This window comes from Myotis davidii, unplaced genomic scaffold (genome assembly GCF_000327345.1).
Source record: "Myotis davidii unplaced genomic scaffold, ASM32734v1 scaffold265, whole genome shotgun sequence".
NCBI lineage: Eukaryota > Metazoa > Chordata > Mammalia > Chiroptera > Vespertilionidae > Myotis > Myotis davidii.
In genome coordinates, this window is record NW_006296627.1 from 5,289,067 (window position 1) to 5,310,612 (window position 21,546).

Genomic DNA, 21,546 nt, shown 5'->3' on the forward strand with positions numbered 1-21,546 from the left:
CCGCCTCCCTCCAGGCCAGAGTCAGAGGGACCCACTGGCTGGTGAGTTTGTCTGGTTTTCACACTTGGTAGTTGCTCACTACAGGAAAGAATTCCTGCCCCAGGAGCGAGGTGCTGGGAGTCTCCCAGCGGGTAGGTGGGTTCACGTCCCCTGAGAGCAGTGCTGTCGGCACCTCTGCTCACCGTGGTTGTTAGTCTCAGCAGGTGAGAAGTGTGCCAGTGTTGCCTCACCAGACAGGGCCGAGCCCCAAGACCCTCCCCACTCCCACCGCTACCTCAACTCGAGTGGTTGGGCTTCTGCGTGCAATTTCACTTGAAGAAAGAAATCCGTGGGTTAGAACCTGAGAATCACTGCGCTAGCCCAGTTCCCTAAATTGGCTGCCAGGGAAACAGACCTGGAGACCTGGGGACACAGCAGTGAGTTTCCGAGGCCCTCCAATTAGTGGTGAGCTGGGGACCAGTAACCCAAATGCCTAGACTAGTTTTAGGCCCAAAGGTATTGAACCTTGTGTATGTCACACACACACGCACACGCACTCACACCTGGTGGCTGGGGAGCATCTCCTGAAGGTGCCTCCCCTTTGGACTTCTCCCAGGTGTCATCTGTGGAGCTGTGTTCGGATGTATCTTCGGTGCCGTGGTGATTGTGGCTGTTGGAGGGTTCATCTTCTGGAAAAAGAAAAGGTGACTGTTGCTTGCATTAATAATAATGGACTATGTTTTGAAGACAGCTTTTTATTGTGGGCAATTTCACTGTTACACAATCGGAGGGAATGGTGTCTCGAGCCCCAGGGCCCCCTTCTCCACAGTCTCGATTGTATGAATAGTCTTAGTTCATCTCCACCCCGAGCTGGGGGACTTTAAAGCCGATCCCAGCCCTGACGTCAGGCCGTGGGTAAACACTGCGTGTAGGTCGCTCCTTTTATTTACTTATTATTTATTTAAAATATATTTTATTGATTTTTTACAGAGAGGAAGGGAGAGGGATAGAGAGTTAGAAACATCAATGAGAGAGAAACATCCATCAGCTGTCTCCTGCACACCCCCTACTGGGTATGTGCCCGCAACCAAGGTACATGCCCTTGACTGGAATCGAACCTGGGACCCTTCAGTCCGCAGGCCGACGCTCTATCCACTGAGCCAAACTGGTTAGGGCAGGTCGCTCCTTTTAAACAGTGCGTTCTAGTTCACAAACCGGTTTCCAGGTGTTAAGAGATTTCCGTTTAGAGTTAGCTAACTTTGGACACGGGCCCTGTCTCTGGCTCAGCATTATTGTCCTCGTGTGTGAAGGGTGCGGGGCGGGGGAAACAGTGTCTAACTCATGATGCTGAAGAGCATTAAATAAACAAAGTGCTTTGCCCAGTGCTTGCGCCTGGTGTGCTATGACCAGCATCTGTACAACTACTGTTTGAGGGGGTTAAATGGCTCCGTTTTGAGTGCTTACCGGGTGCCTGCGTTTGTGCTTCCCTCGAATTCTCACTCGAGGCAGGTCTTGCAGGCCCCATGGCAGGGAGGAGCTGAGTGTCGGAAGTGCGGAGACAGACGTGAAGCTGGTCTTCGCTCTGGCGTACCCTCTTGCCTGGCTGTGTGCTGTGTGACGCCTGCATCTCAGCCGGGATGCATCGCTGTCATCAGGCCAAAGGACTTCCCTCCGGCCCAGGGTTTCTAGTGGGGCCTCACAGGTTCTCCTCCACCACCTTGGCCTATTGAGTTGATAGGCAGTGCTCACCGTTCAGTGTTTTGCATTAGATTCTAATACTTTTTTTGTTTTTTGCAAGGGAGGGGCCCCAACCAGCTTTATTGTGTCTTGTTAAAATAAAAGTGATACCTGCTGTGTCAAAAAACCAAGAATCAAAGCGAAAGAAGAGCAAAGGAAATAGATAATCCATAATTGTAGCATATGAAACGACCCTTAACATGGATGTAATTACAAAACTCACACAAAGTCGTACATGCATACACACAAGTGGAACCATGTGATACATATTGTTTTCCAGCCTGCTTTATTCACTTTAAGACGTGGGTAACTTCATTTCTTCTTCACTTTAAATGGCGACAGCGTATTCAGCTCTGTGGATATTGTTTAACCAATTTCCTAATTTTTTTTCTTTGCCGCAGTTATTTATCCTTGTGCCTAAACCTTTGGGCACATTCATGATTATTTCCTTAAATTCCAAGCGGGCAGCAGCTGAGTCAGGGGGTATACATGTTTTTGATTTTGATACTAGAGCCAAATTCTCTTCCAGAAAGTGTTCTCTTCCATATGGGGCTTAGCCAAGAGTGCAGGAGAGCAGCAGGCGCCCCACTACCTTCCCTGTGCTGGCTGTAGTTTCTGGTTTATTTTATTAACGGATCAGAAAGGCTTTATAAAAGCAGAGTATGAAACAGCGAGTCTCACTTTAAAGTAAGGTAATGCTGCTGATACCTATTTATGCCAGGGGTTTCCTCAAAGCCGCTGAGGAGGAGCCGTCCACACTTTGAGATGGTGCAGAGAGCATCTCCTCAGGTCTGTGCAGTCAGCATTGGTTGCTTAGGCCGTTAAGCTTGGTGTCGTATATGGATTAATGCCCAGGGAAAGGCATTTCATAGATACATGAAAGGGAAAAACCACAGAATTAACCTTTTTTTTCTTGTCTAATGTTTGTTTTTTTTCCCTTTTAAAACAGGAAAGATGCAAAGAGCAATGAAGTGTCCTTTTCGCAGATTAAGTAAGTCTCTAGTGTTATGAGCTTTATTTTAAGACGTCCCATCCCCCATCCGTTCAGTAACGGTCTAGACAATTTTTGATGGAAACTGCTGTCCCTTTTCCTGATTGACACATTTCGCCAGGAGCGTCCAGAAGCTCTTGCTGGCTTTGTTATTCTGCGAGGAATCTGTGGGGGGTCGCTCTCCTGCACTAGCTTCTTGCCATGGCCACTATGGCAAGTAGGACCCTATGTACGACATTCTACCAACACTTCCACAAATAAATAGATATTTTGCGATTAAAAAATAGGCTATTAAGATCTAGGAGCAGAGAATGTGCTCAGAGTTACAAAGCTGAACAGTTACGTCACGGGGCCTAGAAGTTGAATTCCCGAATGCACGTTTCTGAGTTTTGTAAATAACATGCCACTGACCCCTCCACCAACACTCCCTCCCTCCAGAAAAGTATACTATGGATTTTCTCCTTTTGGGAAGCTGTTTACTGTCACCTCCAGAGGCATGGTTGGTTGAGTCATTTTTTTCTAATTGCCTATTTTTTTTTCTTTCCCTTTCTATGGTGAAGACCTAAAAAGTGAGTAAGCTCTTGGCTTTTTAAAAAATAACTCGCATTTTTCTATTTTAGACTTGGTTGAACGTATAACGTCCTAATACGTTGTTTTGTTTTCTTAGATCCAAGCTAGTCAGAGTGGAGAATTTTGAGACTTACTTTAAGAAACAGCAAGCTGACTCCAACTGTGGGTTTGCAGAAGAATATGAAGTATGTGGTTGTAAATATTGTGCTTTCTATTGCTTCGTTTTCCCTGAAAGTTGTAAAACTGCCCATTTTCGTTTTATGGTGAAGCTCCGGGTAAGAGGCGGCCAGCTGGGAGGGGACAGCAGCTCTTGTGTTTCCCCCGGGGTCACACTGCTGCCATGTGGCCTGTGAGCACTTAGATCAGGGTTGGGAACGTCCATCCTCCTTATACGGCCCATGAAATCATTTGGTCTGGCCCTGCCAAGGCATTAGGGGTGAGTTAATTACATGTTTGACCAATATAGCAGGCTAATGTTTAAGTTGGTAATTTCGTATGGCCTGTGAACGATGTTATAAATATCCAAATGGCCCTTTGCAGAAAAAAGGTTCCCCACCCGTGACTTACTTGTAGATGGACCTTTGATTCTCGTTAGTGTTGATACCTAAAGGTTATGCAGAGATACAGAAACTGGGAATTCAAGCTAGAGGGCTGTTAACTATATTTGAACACTAACTCAATGGACAACTTATGTGTTTTATTTTCAGGATCTGAAGCTTGTTGGAATTAATCAACCTAAATATGCAGCTGAACTGGCTGAGAATAGAGGGAAGAACCGCTATAATAATGTTCTGCCCTGTAAGTTGTTTTTTTCCCCACATGGCCTTCCTGTTTTTCCTGTCCTTGGCCATCGCTGCTTAGCAGTGGAAGGAAGGGGAATCAAAATACCAACTAGCCACTTCCACAACCGTTCATTAGTCACCTGCTCTGTGCTAAGCCTTGTATTCCGGCGTCTTCCATTGAATCCAGTCCTCACGACAACCTTATAAAATAGGTAGTGGGATATTTATTTTGCAAATGGGGAAAATGAGGCACAGAGTAGCTAAGTGACTTGTGGCAGGACCAGGCTTGGGCGAGGTCAGTCTGTCTTTGTTTTTTAAATACATATTTATTGATTTCAGAGATGAAGGGAGAGGGATAGAGAGATAGAAACATCGATGAGAGAGAAACATCACTGGTCGGCTGTCTCCTGCACACCCCCTACTGGGGATCGAGCCTGCAACCCAGGCATGTGGCCTGACAGGGAATGGATCCTGTGACCTCTTGGTTCCTGGGTGGATGCTCAATCACTGAGCCATACCGGCTGGGCTGTAGGTTTTGAGGAAAAGGTAAATTGCTGAGTGTGTTACCTGGCTCGTGGCTCTCACCCAAGGATGCTCACAGCGGTGGATTGTGTCGTCTGAGAAGGTGGGGTGGCCTGGTTGAGAGCTGGGGCCCTGGTGCCAGGCTGCCTGGATTCGATCCTTGATTCTGCCACTGACTGCCACGTAGCCCCTCTGTGCCATGGTGACGTAGGGGGACTGTGAGGATTAAATGTGGCCGCATGTGTAAATGCTACCCTGTGTCCCCCCGAGGGGTGACAGGGCCCCTGTGCCACCTTGTACCTCTTTTCCTCTCTTGTATGTCTCTCTCCTCAAATGTTTGCTTCTCACGAGGACCGTTTTTCCTTTTAAACCCGCAGATGATATTTCCCGTGTCAGAGAGAAAGTCCAGACCCATTCAGCCGACGACTACATCAATGCCAACTACATGCCTGTAAGTGGGGAGAGGTCCTCAGGGCACTGGCTTGTTGGGGTGACCTTCAGAGCTCCCCTTTCTGTTCCTTTGACATTGAATATGTGTGGCTTTCCGTTTCTAGGGCTACCATTCCAAGAAAGATTTCATTGCCACACAAGGACCTTTACCCAACACTTTGAAAGATTTTTGGCGTATGGTTTGGGAGAAAAATGTATATGCCATTGTCATGCTGACCAAATGTGTTGAACAGGGAAGGGTAAGCATCTTTTAAAAATTATATATCATTAAATTTATTCTTTTTTTTTTTTTTTTACTGTGGAAGGTTAAGTATCTTAAACACCATTTATCTTTTTAATTCTTTTCCATTTGTCTTTAAAAACACACATACTTCACCAAACATTAGCATCTCTAGTCTTAGAAACTTGTTTCTGTCTTTATATTTTCAAGTGAAAAGTTAAAAAATAATCTTATTTAAAATAACATAGAATAAAACTACAGAGTAAAAAAAAACCCTTTAAAAACCTATTTTATTATTACCTTCATTTGTGGACATTTAATACTCTCGGTTCATTAAGTCACTGCTGCTGGGGTTGGTTAATTCCAGGAGGTGGGTAGATAGCCAGGCCTGGAACAAGATGCTGCTGCTCACGGCCCAGCTCCCCTCCAGCTCTGTGGTTGGGTGCAGGCGTCGTGTTTCTAAGCAACCAGCGTTGTCTGTGAGACGGGTACTCGACCAACCTGGTGATTTTCAAACATGGTTTTTAGCACTGGAAACTTTTCTTGATGCAAAATCTTAGCCTTTCCCCCAGATACGTCTCAGCAGTCCCCTCTCCCTTGTGATGTCTTGGAATCCCTTGGCTGTTTCCATGAAAGATAAGATTTCTGCTAGTATTAAAACCCCACGTGTCCATAAATGGGTCTGCGGAGAATTGGAAAACATGCTGACTTCAGGAATTCTGTGCCCGAGGAATGGGACCTAATGTTGCTCTGTGAATTTTTCCTCGTAGGTTTTTTTCTTGAAGAATAGGATAGGACTCAGGTCCCTAGACCAGTGGTTCTCAAGCTTGAACGTACATCAGAATCATCTGGAGGGAGGTTCCACCTTTAGAGTTTCTCATTCAGAGGGTCTGTGGGGCCCCAAGAATTGCATTCGGCCAGTTCCCAGGGGCTGATGCTCCTGCTTTGAGTAGCACTGTGCTAGGGGATGGTGGGAACCTGCCATCATTTCTTTTTTCATTTTATTTATTTTTATTGATTTCAGAGAGAGAAAGGGAGAAGGAGTAGAGAAACATCAGTGATGAGAGAATCATCGATCAGCTGCCTCCTGCACACCCCACACTAGGGATTTTGAACCTGCAACCTGGGCATGTGCCCTGACGGGGAATTGAACTGTGACCTCCTGGTTCATAGGTCCACACTCAACTACTGAGCCATGCTGGCCAGGCAGACACCATTTCTTTTAATGTTCTTTTCTTCCCTTTCATATAGCAGATATTTTCCCAGCCCAAGATTGTGTAAGGTCCTGTGGCAGGGGCTGGGCATAAAGGAGGGAAAGGTAGCAAAGAACAGTGAGAGATGGTTCCCATCTTCTTGTGATACAGAAGGTAGAACTTTGCAACCCCTTCTGGTATCAGGAGAACAGCCCATTAATGCGCACAAGAGCACATCGATTATGAATGTACATGAAGGTTATGGGCTGTTCAGCCCAGGGCCTCACACATGGAACATTCTTATAAATATCTGTTAGACAAACAAAAGTGATGTATTTAAATGAACAAAGACCATGAGGATGACTTTAGATGGACCTTTGTTCATCTTAGCTCAGGGGAAGTGGATGATACTGATTCTGGGTGAAAGGGGAAGGGAGCCAGACTATTTTCTGCACAAGATGCTCCATATATGTTATTTCTTTCCTATAACCGCCCTGTGAGGTATTATCAGTATTTCATAGATGGGAAACTGAGCTCAGGGAGTTTAAGAACTTGCCCACAAGGTGGCAACAAAAATCCAGCTGGTTAAGAGATGGAGCTGGAAGTCGACTCCATGTCCGTGTATGTTCAAGTTCTGTGTTCTTTCTTGGAGCAATGGTCCAGAAACTGGGATCTTAGGAAAAATGCAGGCTCCATGCCTGGGTTGGAGTTTCTGGAGGTAGGATCCAGGCATCTGTTTTTAAAGCTGAATAGATCTCCCAGGTCAGTCAATCTGGTAACCAACCAGGTTTGGAAGCCACCAGTTGTAGCGCATACCTTAGAAAGTTGAGTATGTGTGTGCTGTTGTTTGCCAAATGGGGTTGCAGATATTCTTGGAGAGCAGTCATTTCTTTTCTTTTTAAAATTTATCTTTATTGTTGAAAGTATTATAGATGTCCCCCCGCCCCATTGACTCCTTCTAGCCCGCTCCCGCCCCTTGCCCAAGGTCTTCACCACCCTAGAAGAGCAGTCATTTTTTGATTTTTTTTTTCTGTTCACATTTGCTCACCAATTTATAGGATCAAAGATCCTAAAATGATTTCATCCGATCGTCTTTACTGGTGTCTATATTTGTATGGCAGTTAGCGTGTCTGTGACGGTATGGGGCGCAGGTCTCATTTCTTCCAGCTGCACATGGTTCTGGGCCGTCGAAGTTTAGTTCAGTGAACAGTCATGGAGGGGCTGCTGTGGGGGCTGCTGTAGGGGCCACAGGGGACTGGGTGGCACTGCGTCCCCTGAGAAGTTACAGCTGCTGCTTAGCTCTAACTCAATTTTCATGCAGAAATGCGTGCTCAGTGTTGGCCAGATCTGATTTTTCAAGAGAAGCCAGAAATCTGGGTTCCTGTGAGAAATCTTTCAATTTTAAAAGAGTTGGCAACAGTTGTAAATCAAAACACACACACAATTTTAAGAGTCAAACAGAACCCAACGGAAGGACTTAGTCCCTGATGCCAGTGGTCAATATCTGGGTCTCGCTTGAGAGGCTTCAGTGATAGCAGACAGTGTGATCTCAGTCTTTGTATAAAAATGCACTTTTAGCCCTGGCCGGGTGGCTCCGTTGGTTAGAGCACCATACCAATATGCCACAGTTGGGGGTTTGATCTCTGGTCTGGGCACATACAGGAATCAACTAATGAATGCACAAATAAGTGAAACAACAAATTGACATTTCTGTCTCTGTCTCTTTCAAATCAATCAATAAAATAAAATAAAAAATGCACGTTTATTCTAGACCAAATGTGAGGAGTACTGGCCTTCCAAGCAGGCCAAGGACTATGGGGACATAGCTGTGGCAATGACATCCGAGATTGTTCTTCCAGAATGGACCATCAGAGACTTCATAGTGAAGAATGTAAGTAGGTGGTCAAGATGGCCGGGTCTCCTAGAAAATGACCGTATGCTAATTTCAGGGGTGATACTTTTTAGGTTAATATTAACCAGTATTTTTTATGCATTCAAAAAATGTTTTTGCTTTCTTCTTTACAGAATAAAACAATTCATATCTATACACACTCTAAGGCAACCCTGTAGCCTTACTTTCTTAAGGAGCATTTCATGTTATTCTTAAATAAAATGGACCTTAATGGCTCAGCATCCATAGCTCCTTTCTTATCACTTCCTGCGGACTTCTCACAGAGTTTTTGTTACAAACCAAGGCCCTTTTGTATTAGTTGGTAGGAACTGTGACACCAGGAGCAGCCATTTCCTGTTGCAGTTTCATTAATAGGATTCCCGAGCATGTACACATGGCTTCCCTAACCCCCCAAAATTGTGAAAACAAATCCAATAAATTGTGTAGGCACTTTAGGAAGTCAGCTTATGTGTCTCTTCTCTTTTGTTCAGGGTGTTTAAAAATAGAAGCAGTTTCAGGAAGCGACATTAGCTTCTGATGGGCATGCAAATGGGCATAAGCCTTTGCGGTTTATTATCAAGGGCATAAAAATGTCCATTTCCCTTTGGTCCGGTGGTTCCAAGTTTGAGAATCTATTCCAAAGAATCAATCTGCAATATAGGAGAAGGCTTGTTATTCATAAAAATGAATCTCAGCATTATTCGTAATGGGAGCAGGGGTTTGGAAACCATGCAAATATCTAGCTTTTGGAGAATGGAGAGCTAAGCTATAGGTTATCCAGTCATTGTGTCATTATTCAGCTGTTAGTAATGAAAGCTATGTAAACTGGATAATTGCCATGAACATAATTAAGTGAACATGCTAGGAGACCAAATTTTATGCACATTATGAATAATATATAAAAGGAAAGCCCGGAAGTGGACTCATTGGTGTTGAATTTTATGGGCTGGGGGTTGGTGGGTTAGATACAAATGTACGAGAATTATCCTTGAAGATTTCCATAAGTTATGGATGCAGTGTGTCATATTAAGTATTAACTCTTTACTAATTGCTGTGTCTCAAAGGCTCTCGCCTTAGCTAATGGTTTATTCCTTTCAGGGACATGCTGTCCAAACTCTTATCATGCACTTGTGTTGGCTGCATAAATAATGCAATTTATAATAGTGGAGAATTCTTTAAAATGTCACACATATTTCTATAGATTTCACCCATTTAAAATGAACTGGCTTATCCTTGGTTGCTTTTACTGCTTGGGGTTCACCCTTGTAGAAGAGAATTGTGGGTGGAATTGTCCACGTCATTTAAAAATTACTGTTACTATTAATACTATTTTTATTAACTAAACTTCAGATTTTATTCGGATTTCACCTTTTTCTATTAAAGCCCTTTCCTGTTCCTGGACCCAATCTAGGATACCGCATAGCATTTAGTAAAATATTTACTTTTTAATCACAGAAAATGCACATGCATATTTTCGTTTTTAGAAGTGGAAACATAACAGGTAGAGTGAAAAGTTTCTTTTGACTGTCACCCCTCACCTGGGCTCCTTTGTGTCCCTGTAGAAATCATATTGACAAGTCCGACCTTCCCTCTTCCCTTCTCTCCTCTTGCCTGTCAAGGCTGGCTGGCTTTTTTTGGGTGAAGACTTTTGGTTAAGTTTGTGAATGTTACATTTGTGTGTGATGGGGCTTCACAGCACTCTCTCCTGTTTCTGCCTTGTTTTCCACATTTTGAGGAATGTGAATGCACCGTGTTTATAACGTATATGCGTTTTTTAAAAAGCCTCAAAGGGTAGCTGTCATAAAGGAGGTGGCAATGCCTGCAGCCCAGATGTAGGCACTCACGGTGCAGTCCATATGTGGACACACACCGGTGTTGGCAGTGCCTGGCTGTGGACCTCATGAGGACGGTTGAATCAGGGACAGGAATGGCCCAGCCTGAGTGGAGTTCTGATCAGCAATGCCCATGCTCCCATCCTGGTAGGAAACCCGTCCGTGTAATAATTAACTGGTAACAGGGTTCACTTTCTATTGTCTGTCTGCTGTTGACATAGATTTTTTTTTTTGGATGGGGGGAGGTCCTTTCTCAAATTCTAAATATTTCCTTGGTGCTTGCTATTTGCCTACCGTGTTATTAAATTCTCCGGAAGATGTGAATTACGAGGCAGTTCTTGCTCTGAGGGCACCGAGTGTCTCAGCTGGATTCGATACATTTATTTTAGGTCAGTGACATTCCCAGGTGGGCTTTGGGATGGGCTTTAGGAAGCTCTAAGGAGTGGTAGATGTGAATGTGAGTGCACTATAGGCAGGAAGCTGTGGTGGGAAAGGGAAGAGGTCTGAACCCAAATGCAGAGGGTGAGGGACTTCTACCACCTATGCCGAGTGTTGGGGACATCACTTTACTTCTTGGAACTTTTGCTCCCTTGTTTTTAAAGGTGGAATAATAAACCCTCCGGCTTGGGTATGTTATGAGGAATTGATGAGTATACTGAAGTTTGTGTAAGCACATTATTAGCTGTTGCACCAAAATAAAATTCTAATTTCTAGTTGTAACCACTCCTGGTTAAAGCCACCGTTCAGCCATTTGGTCCAGCTCAGCATTCAGGTACTGCTTCGTTTCACAGCCTTTCTGATGTTGCCAGGCAGCTTTTCTCTCAGGCTCTACCCTCTAGTTTCTTCTTTTTTTTAAAAAAATATGTTTTCATTGATTTTTGGAGAGAGAGGAAGGGAGAAATAAACATAGAGGTGAGAGAGAAACATTCCTTGGCTGCCTCCCATACATGCCCTGTCTGAGGACTGAACCTGCAACTTGGGCATGTGCCCTGACCAGGAACCGAACCGGGACCCCTTGGTACATGGGGCAACACTCAAGCAACTGAGCCACACTGGCCAGCTCTAACCTCTCGTTTCTTTTCTTGGCTTTTAGAAGCAGACAAGTGACAGTCACGCTCTGCGACAATTCCACTTCACATCCTGGCCTGACCACGGGGTTCCCGACACCACTGACCTGCTCATCAACTTCCGGTATCTGGTCCGTGACTACATGAAGCAGAGTCCTCCCGAATCGCCAATTCTGGTGCATTGCAGGTAGGCAGGGGGCGCTTCACCTGAGGCAGATTTCCAAGGCAATTACAAGTACGGACACTTTTGAAAAGCAAGATCTAGATTGAACACAGTAGGCATTTCAATTTATAGATTCAGGAAAGGTTAAGATACGGGGCCACAACTTAGTCCCTAAATCCTGGGACAGGGAATGGCAAACTAAATAGCTTGTGGGCCAGATCTGGTAGGTTGTCTGTATTTTTTTTTTAAAACTAGAATGTAGTTTAACGTATTTCTTATTTATAATACTTTCTTCTAAAACATTTCAATCTTACAAAAATATAGAGGAGAATACCAATTTATAAAGCATGCCATGAGACCATATGTGTTTCTTTTTGTTAATAGTGCATTCTAGATATAAAGTCTCCACCTACCAGTCTCCTATCCCATTCTCCTTATGCAGGTGAATGTAGTCCTAAGATCATGTGCATTAGTCCCTTGTGTGCTTCCATGTTTTATTGCATATGTACACATCTCTCTGGTTTCATACAGCTTTAAACTTTCACCAGGTTTTATTGTGCATCCATCATTCTGCAACCTGCTTTCTTCATTCAGCATATTGGTTTGTTATGTAACAATATTGAAACACATAATTCCAGTTTGTTTTATTTATTCACTTAAAATATTTTTTTGACATATAAAAAACTGCACGTAACTTAATATATACAACCTGATAAGTGTGGGGATACGTATATGTACCCATGGCACTACCACCACAATCTATTTTGCTGCCTATTTTTGTGAAGTTGTACTGGGCCACAGCCATGCTCATTTGTTGGCATATTGTCTGCAGTTACTTTCACGCCACAGTGGCAGAAAGAGGCCACTGGCTGGCAAAGCCGAGGATATTAACTGTCTGGCCCTTTGCAGAAGTTTGCCACCCCCTCCTCTAGAACAATGACATGAGCTTAAAAGCGAATGGGTGAATTTAAGACAGAAGAAAGGAGACTATGTGTTGCACTCTGGGGAATAAATTGATGAAACTTGCCATCCTAGCTTATGGTGGCAACTTGACTGGGCTTGAGATCCAAGAAACTCTAGCAAGGTGTTTTTTTTTTTATATATATTTTTTAATTGATTTTTTACAGAGAGGACGGGAGAGAGAGAGAAACATCGATGAGAGAGACATGGGTCAGCTGCCTCCTGCACGCCCCCTACTGGGGATGTTCCCGCAACCAAGGTAACGGAGAGAATTATTGATCGGCTGCCTCCTGCACGCCCCACACTGGGGATTGAGCCTGCAACCCAGGCATGTGCCCAGACTGGGAATCAAATCATGGTCTCCTGGTTCATAGGTCGATGCTCAACCACGGAGCCACACCAGCTGGGCTAGCACAGTGTTTTATATGTGGCATTTAACTCCAAAGGAAGGAACTTGAGGATTTGGGCCGCCGCCCCACGCTGGTGCATTCTGATGTGCTGAGGTTTCAGTTGAGCAAACATTTAATGATGCCGGGCTCTGCCCTCACAGCCTGGTGATGGAGGAGAGCACACACATGCACAGGGAGGGGAAGCTGTCCAGCAGAGGTCACCCACGGAGACATGTTTGTTCCCCTTCCCTTCTAGTGCGGGCGTTGGAAGGACGGGCACTTTCATTGCCATCGATCGTCTCATCTACCAGATAGAGAATGAGTACTCCGTGGACGTGTACGGGATTGTGTATGACCTTCGCATGCACAGGCCTCTAATGGTGCAAACAGAGGTGAGGCCAGCATCTGTTGGACAACCCACCCTTCCTGTCTGTTCATGTCACGCACTCGTGTTAAACTGTTTCACCCTTCCAGATCCTTCTGGCTCCTGGCCGTGATCTAACACTGGATTTCTCTAAGATCCTTAAGTGACATGGGCTTGGACTACCCGATACAGTGACCCGTGGTACCGATATCAGTGATGGTGCTACAACCCTAGACAGGATCCTTACCCACGGCCACCGACTCACCCAATTATCTCAGCAGGTCCCTGAACTTTGGCTTCCCGATTCAACAGTCATAAAATTGGCCTTTTCGCTCTTTGTTTCTGCTTTTTAAAAAAAATATGTTTTTATTGATTTCAGAGAGAGGGAGAGAGAGGGATAGAAACATCAATGACGAGAGAGAATCATTGATCAGCTGCCTCCTGCACGCTCCCTACTGGGGATCGGGCCTGCCACCTGGGCATGTGTCCTTGACCGGAATCTAACCGTGACCTCCTGGTTCATAGGTTGATGCTCAACCACTGAGCCACCCCAGCTGGGCTCACTCTTTTTCTAAGAATCTCTGGTCATACTTAAAGTAAACTAGTGAAACAGACTTATCAGATATTAATAATGTGAAATAGCATAATGTGGCTTTAAGCGTGAATATAGCCATGTATCCCAGCCTTGTGCCGGTTAACAAACAGCAGGTCCATAGCTGTGGGAGGATGGTAGGCGACTGAGAAAGGGATGCTTGGTAGCTACGGTGCCGCTGTGTAGCACTGTTAGGCTGGCTGTCCCTGACATGTTCCCGGCAGGCCGTTCCTAGGCATGTTCTCAACACATATATTGGGAAGTGGCCCTTCTCAAAGCTGCAGGGTGAATGTGCCTCGGCCAGGATGAGAGCAGCATGTTCATTTTGTATCGGGCTGTCGCTGTGAATATGTGCCCTGTTTCTGAGTCCAGCAGGGAATGTTCTAGAGGCCTGGGTACGTGGTGTGCTTTGGGGTGAGCAGCGTGGTTGTGGTGCAAAGTGTGGAATTGCCCTCCTATGTTGGTTGTTAGAGACATTTTCTTTTTTTTGCTACAATTATGTAGAGTAGCTGTCCTCTATCTTTTTTCCTCTTTTGAGAGAAGCAGAAATCTTAGACCTGCTTACACATGACTTTCATGTCCCTTTTTAAATTTTGAAAATAATATTAACTGTCAATATTAAAAAATCTGACAAAATACAGGGTATATTTTTCTCTTTTACTTTTTTCTTCCCCACTCACACTCCCTGGAAGTAGCTATTGTTTACAACTTGTGTGTATCTTCATAGGCTTCTTGATGTACAGCTGCAGAAAAACACATGCACACACACACACACACACACACACACAACACACGACATGGAGTATTTTTTAAAAATGAAACCCTATTTTATATATGCTATTGCCCTGCAATTTATTTCCTCTTACAGCATCATGGATATTTTTCTGTGTTGGCCTCTTCTTCCTCTTTTAATGGATATTACCGATCTGATATGCTGCCTACAGGTGGTCCCCACCCAATTCTACCCCGATCACCCCCCTTAACCTCACCTCCTCTGTTGAGATTCACAGTTTATTCCTTATTCTGCACATCCTCACTAGCCAAGAAAATCTTTTAGAGTTTTTTATGATGTGAATGTACGTGTGCATTACCACCTCCACATCCTTCCATTGCCCTTCTGCACGATTCCGGTATTTCTCCTTGGATGTGACACAGACACATGGCGATGGGAAGTTGGGGCTGCCGGGGGCTGTGGGTGGAGGCACATTCCCCGTTGCCGGTGGGATGAATTTACTTTTCATTCCTTGATAAGGATGGAAAACCAGAAAAAGTGAGCATGTTTTTGTTTTTTTTTCTTTTTCAAATCAGATTTTTTTAAAAAGACTGTTTTATATGATCCACACGCGAAAGCCAGGATCGTGTTGGGTTGGATATATTTTAAGGGTCAGAGGTCTGTTTTACCTACTGAATCTTGGAATCTTGCTGAGGGGAGGGCTGGGGAGTCTGCCCCTCCGGCTGAGACTCATTGATGGTGAGGTTCTTGCTCTCTAGAAAGTGATTACCCCTGGACGCGTTAACCTGAAGTGTCTGCTGTGGGGCGGGTGCGGTTGGGGAGCGGGAATGAGTTTGCAAATAAGGGTGGATGCTGAGGCCCGGGACCTGTGCTCACGTGCTTCCTTCTCTCCCCGTGTCCAACAGGACCAGTATGTTTTCCTCAATCAGTGTGTTTTGGATATCATCCGGTCCCACAGGGACTCGAAAGTGGATCTCATCTACCAGAACACAACCGCAATGACAATCTACGAAAACCTGGCCCCTGTGACCACGTTTGGACAAACCAATGGTTACATCGCCTGATTCCAAAGGAAAAATCTCTCTGGAGTTAATGAGGCCACCACACCCACAGCAAAGGAAGATGCCCAGATGTGGACATGCGTTTAGATGTCTAATATCTTAATTCTTTGTTCTGTTTTGTTAGAACTAATTGAGGGTGTGAAGCTGCCCACGTAACACGTGAGAGATGAGAAGTTGGGGCTGTTGGGGGCTGTGAATGGGTGGTGAGCCAATCAGCTGCATTCCTGGTCCCCGTGGGAGGAGTTCACTCTTTTCCCTTGAGAATGATGGAAAACCAGGAAAAGTGAGCTATGATTCTTTTTTTTCTTTTTCAAAACAGATTTTTTTTTTTTAACAAAACAAAACTATTTTATATGATCCACATGGGAAAGCCAGGATCGTGTTGGGTTGAATATATTTTAAGTATCAGAGGTCTATTTTTACCTACTGAATCTCGGAATCTCGCTGATGGAAGATGCAGAACTGTGGACGATGATCATGCAGGGAGGGGCAGGCGGCGCCTCTCCTGCCGGTTTTCTATTTGAACATGTGCCTTTTCTGAATTATGCTTCCACAGGCAGAACTCAGAAGATTTCTCTATTTTTGTATCGAATCTCATAATTGGACTCTGCAGAATATTTAAATGGTAGTTTAGTATCAGAGGCTCAGCCTTCTCAGTAACATTCCTAATCTTGAAAACCCTACAGTGATGGACTGACTACCCTTTTCTAGTCCCTGTTTTTTCCCTTTTTTCTCATTTCGTATTTGGTAAGAAGGATTATTTAAAGGTGCAATATGTGACTAGTGATTCCTGATGCTCTAGGTTCTTAGCAACGTTTTACTCAGGTTGGCATTTTATGTGTCTGTGTGTGTGTGTGTGTGTGTGTGTGTGTGTAAATGCGTGGCAATCTGTGAACACGTCAGTGTGAATACAGTGTCAGAGTAATTCCTCCTCCTTCGAAGTCCACTGGCTTTAGTCTGTCTGCAGTGACACATATTGATATCTACTGTATATATATATAGATACTAAACTCTCAAAAACAGTCATTCCTTTGAATTGAGGTGTACAAAGTTTGAATTTGTATCAAGATGTAATTATTATTTTTAAAACCTCTTTTCACTATACTGCTGCTGTAATTACTTTGATTTTTAAAAAAATGTAGATTAACTTTTTTTTTTCTTCAGGTGTGTATCCACCAAGAATTTCAGAATTTATGTGGGTTAATTTTATTGGTACACAATCTGTAAACTTCTCAAGGCATTAACATGAAAGGATTTGTTTCTTTTTATTTTATACTGTGGCTCAGGTTCTATTGTGAAGAAGTTTTGAGTGTAGCCTCCAATCGGCAACGAAGTACACAAGGTCTTATGAAGGAATGTCCAACCCCCGAAAGCCTGTGGTCCTTGGCCACAGCCATGAGTCCTGCTGTAAACTTAGGATGAATGTGTCCTATTGAAGATGGGAGCGGGGTCCTCTCCGAGCACCCTGCTCCCTGTGGACCCGTGGGAGCCCTTCTCCTGACCCTGCCTCGCCCCTCAGCTCACTGGCACTTTGATAACGGAACTGGACATGTGACTGGGTGTTTGGGGTTAGGAAGGGTGAACCACGACGTACTGATACCCTTGATTCAGTTCAGAGGTCCGTGCTGTACGTCTGTTGTCCCCTGTCCCTTTGAGGTACCGAAAGAATGAAAAGGAGAGGCGGTGATGTCTCGTTTTGGGAGAACTTTACTTCCCAAACAGAAATTGCACTTTTTGCTGAATCCTTTGCTGTCTTTGGTAGTAAGCAGTTCATTCAATGTCAGACCCTTTGAGGAAGGGGTTGGCCCGGCCAGGTCAGGCCCTCTGGACCCCACTTCGGAGGGGCCTTTGGCTGTGTAGGTCTGAATCAAGGAAGCCACACCGTTTTGGGAGGTGGGGTGCAGCCGGGTTTGGGCCGATTGCTTCCAGACCTTCACACTGGTCTGGCCCCCAATGCATGCAGATCTCAGAGTTCCATAGCTTCAGTCAGAGGTCCCGGTTGAGGCAGCAGCTCTGTGGCCACACCCCTCTCCCCTCCAATTTGTCAGGGAACCATTGTGATGGGTCTGATCTGGGTGTCACATCCCATGGAGATGCTGTGCCCCGCCCTGCCCCTCTCATTGCCATGGAGATGTCCGAGGAAAGAGCTTGCCTCTAAAAATCCCTTTAAAATGAATGAAAGCAACAATAATTATCATATTGTATAGAAACTAAAAAAACAGAAACCCTTCTCCCTTCCACCTGGTGTGGGCTTGGGAACTGGGCAGCAGCCGCACGTGCCTCTCCCGCACGTCATTCCCAGTCCCAGAGGAAGGCCTGTGCTGGGAGGTCTGGATTCCACGTGGCAGGTCACACGGAGGTCACCATGCCTCTCTGCATCCTCAAGACGCCGTGGACGGGGTGGTGAGAGTATTTATAGCACAGGGATTGCCAACGGAGATTCCTGTGTAACTATGAAGGACGTGGGGCTGGGGAGATTGGTCATAGGAAAGAGGAAGGTGCTTTTGAGCTCCTGCCCCAAACCCTCCCAGGAACAAATAACTAGAATTGGAGGGACCATGGAGAGGGTGGGATTGCCCTGCATTCGTAGTTGAGTTACATACAGAAAAGCAGCCAGGGTGGGGTGAGTGGTCCTTGGTTTGGGGGATTTGGGTCATTGGATCTCTCCTCCAAGCGAAGACGTTTTGCCTCCAAAGGTAAATCGAGTGATGATAGGCACCAGGAGGCAGTGACATCTGGGGTGTGTTCTCTGTGAGCATGCAGTGACAGCTAGATGTGGCCCCATTGGCTCCCTTGGATTTGGGCTTCGTCAGTTAGAGGCTCCAGGATGGGAGTGGGGGTGGGGGGGACCCACTCTGATCAGCAGCTGATTCACGGTTGCTTTTCACGTAGATGAAAAAGCCTGGTTCGCTTTTGGAATGGTTGGTCGCGCTTACTGAGTGAAACAAGACTTGGTGACTGATGTTGATTTGCCTCCAAAGTCCCAAGTTCTGCGTTTTCAGACTGTCCAGAGCAGCCGAGCATTCAACATACTGTAGCTTTTTTCTTTTTTTTTTTTACCTCCTGTGGGGCACATAAGGGTAGGATGTGTTGATGTAGACTCTAAAACTGTAATTTTCTTGTAACTATTTTGGAATGATGCATATTTCTAAATGTTTGTTATACTTGTACAGAGTATTGCTGTTGGTTGCTTTTCTTTGTTTTTTAAGGAAAAAATGGCCTGAAAATTTTTTTTAAAGACTTACAAATACCAAATATAAAAAAATGTCAACACATTATGCCTTTGTTTATTTCTTCTCCCCGCCCCTCTGCCCCTTACTTGGTGTCTGCACCATTTCATTTACCACTCGGTTTACTGCCCTGCGTTCAGCGGGGGTGTCCTCGACAAAAACACGCTTCCCTGTGGGACTTCCCACTTCCCATTAGTTTGCTGGGGCAGCCGTAACCAGGTCCCACAGACGCGGGGCTGAGGCAGCAGACATGTAGTTCTCACAGCTCTGGAGGCGAGATGGCCAAGATGAAGGTGTCAGCAGGGCTCGTTCCTTTCGTGGCTTGTAGTTGGCCGTCTCCCTGTGTCCTCACATAGTCGTCCCTCTGTTTGTGTCCGTGCCCCATTCTCCCCTTCTTCTAAGGACACCAGTCATAGTGGATCAGAGGCCACCTTTGTGACCTAATTTTACCTTCATTACCTCTTGAAAGTCCCTGTCTCCAAAGACATTCACATTCGGAGGTACTTAGGGAGACACATCCAGGGAGATTAAGGGAAAAGGAGGCTTGGGAGCATTGAGTGTGCATCTGAGAGGCAGCTGTGTGCTCTCAGAGGGTCCCCACCCAGGTTTTAGGAGGTTTGTTGTTGATGGATTTCGGGAATCCCAGAATTGCTGGGATATGTGGCAATTGGAGTAGTTTTTATTTCATCCCTTTCTGTCATGCTTGATGCAAACACTAAGCAGACAAAGATGACTTTGTTTTGAGATCTCTCATTCCTCTTGCCTGAGCCAAGTTAATCCATTCAATGGTGATACACTAAGTGTCTGCCATGCGCCAGCCCCTGAGGGTATCCATGGTAACACAACGGACGAAAGTCTCGACCCTCATGGAGCGTGGAGTGTATGTTCTCATCAGAAGAGTCAGACAAACAGCATGTAGATAAAATCTTTAGTGTGCTAGATGATGAAAATATAGAGAAAAAGAGCATTTCACTCCCTGATGCAACTCGTCATTTTCACACGACAAGGAGAGCGCTCTCTTCACGTTCTCCATGTGTTCTCCACACAAGCCCTGCTTTGGGGGAAATAAAAGATGTTTGGACAGACACAGTGCACACTTCTCAGGCCGGTCAGGGAGACAAAGATGGATGCAGAGAAGCCCTGCCGGTAGGAGAGGGCAGTCTAGAGGGACGGGCCAGGTGCGTGTGTGGTGCCAATGGAAAGTGAACTGTGAAATGCCAGAGGGAGTTGAAAGGAGCAGGTAACAGGGATCCCAGAAGCATTACTTGGGTGGGGTGGCATCTGAGCTGACTCTTAAGCAGAATTTTAGCAGGAGGATAAGGAGGGTGGGGGAGGCATGGGTGTGGAAGTGCATGCTTTGCTAGGAGCATGGCGAGGCTTCCTGGTGACTGGGATATGAGCGTACAGGAAGGGGTCAGGTGAGATGGTGGTGGCTGAACCTGAAAGGCAAAAGCTCTAGGACTGTACGCGTGGGTGACTAAAACTGTCTCACCTTGAAAATACTGGACCAAGGGGGGTGAGGGCATGAGTGAGGGGGTTTGGGGGGGTAATGAGGGGATGAGGATTAACATATTACTGTATGTTAGTACCTTAATCAATAAAGAAATTTTAAAAAAGTACTGGACCAGGTATGTGTGTATGTACAGACACACACACACACACACATATATGTAAACACACACACACACACACAATTTCACCTTAACTAGGATCTTTGGATGGAAAATGCACGGTAATCACAGGGGTGGCCATGGCAGGATGAAGGAAGGTACCACCAGACAGCTGGCTGGTTAAAGGGAGTTTAGGATATACTTGGCTACAGAGAACAGGGTACACTGAGCACTCTCAGTGGGAGACATGTCTCCTGGGCCTTTAGGTCCCCATTAGGTTCTCCGCAGATCAGGCAGGGTGGTCCCTCAGGCCTTTGGAGGACCCCACCCCCATCCCCACACTTCTCTTCCTCTTATCCTCCTCCTCTCGTCCAACCATATGGAGACTGTGGCTAAATGCTAGCTTGCTTGCCAAGGGCAAAATACCTAGTAAAAGTTTCACTTCATTCTGCGTGGTTTACTGTGACATGTGGGTGAATTAAGGCCAGAGTTCCAGGCATGGCACCCTTTAGTATGTCGGGGTCTGCCTGAGGTCCATCGCTAGAGTCAGTTTTCTGATTTGGCCAAAAGCTCAGATCTGGAGCATGTCACAGTGGAATTATTCCAGACCTAATGGCCCCCCTGGCTGAGGACAGAAAGTGTTTTGCTTCGAAAAAGATGCTTCTAGGTGCCTGGGTGCATGAAGAACAGCGCGGATCCAAAATGTGGAGGCCCGAGCTGACCTAGTGCTCCTATGCCCAGACGACTGAGTGGCGATCACAGAACCTTCCCACGAGGACAAGCACGAGGTGGCAGAGACGGAGGTCTGTCCGGAGCCTCGGAGCGCAGCACCTTGTGGCTGGTGGGACACAGCTGGCCCTTGAACAACTCGGGTTTGAACTACAGGGTCCGCTTCTAGGCGGATTTAAAAAAATTATAAATACAGTCAACCCTTTACATGGGCAGGTTTCGCATCCCTGGATTCATCCAACCATAACAGTATTTTCTCATTCACAGCTTCAGATTCGCAACCGCAGATTCGAAACTGCAGATTCGCAATCGCGGATCGAAAGTGCTGTTTTCAATGCGTGATTGGTTGAATCCGGGAAGGGGAAGCGTCCATGGCGGGGATGTGGGTGCCCCTAACCCCGGCGTCTTGGGCGGGCCCGAGCAGAGCGGGGGCGTCCTCCCGTTAAAGGCCAGGGAACTGAGAGACCCAGGCCGCTGTGGA

General features: G+C 45.7%; 1 protein-coding gene across 1 annotated transcript in view; it reads left to right on the forward strand.

Annotated features, from left to right (window-relative positions):
- The window catches only part of PTPRJ (protein tyrosine phosphatase, receptor type J), a 40,047-nt gene extending 24,223 nt beyond the window's left edge, over positions 1-15,824 (forward strand). Inside the window, exons 14-24 of the mRNA XM_015569483.1 lie at positions 596-683; positions 2,666-2,707; positions 3,268-3,276; positions 3,375-3,462; positions 3,985-4,075; positions 4,959-5,032; positions 5,136-5,270; positions 8,216-8,335; positions 11,261-11,421; positions 13,003-13,138; positions 15,341-15,824. Of these exons, the coding sequence (XP_015424969.1) occupies positions 596-683; positions 2,666-2,707; positions 3,268-3,276; positions 3,375-3,462; positions 3,985-4,075; positions 4,959-5,032; positions 5,136-5,270; positions 8,216-8,335; positions 11,261-11,421; positions 13,003-13,138; positions 15,341-15,499 (1,103 nt within the window). The 3' untranslated portion in view covers positions 15,500-15,824. The remainder of the gene's footprint in view (positions 1-595; positions 684-2,665; positions 2,708-3,267; positions 3,277-3,374; positions 3,463-3,984; positions 4,076-4,958; positions 5,033-5,135; positions 5,271-8,215; positions 8,336-11,260; positions 11,422-13,002; positions 13,139-15,340) is intronic.
- The last annotated feature ends 5,722 nt before the right edge of the window (positions 15,825-21,546 follow it).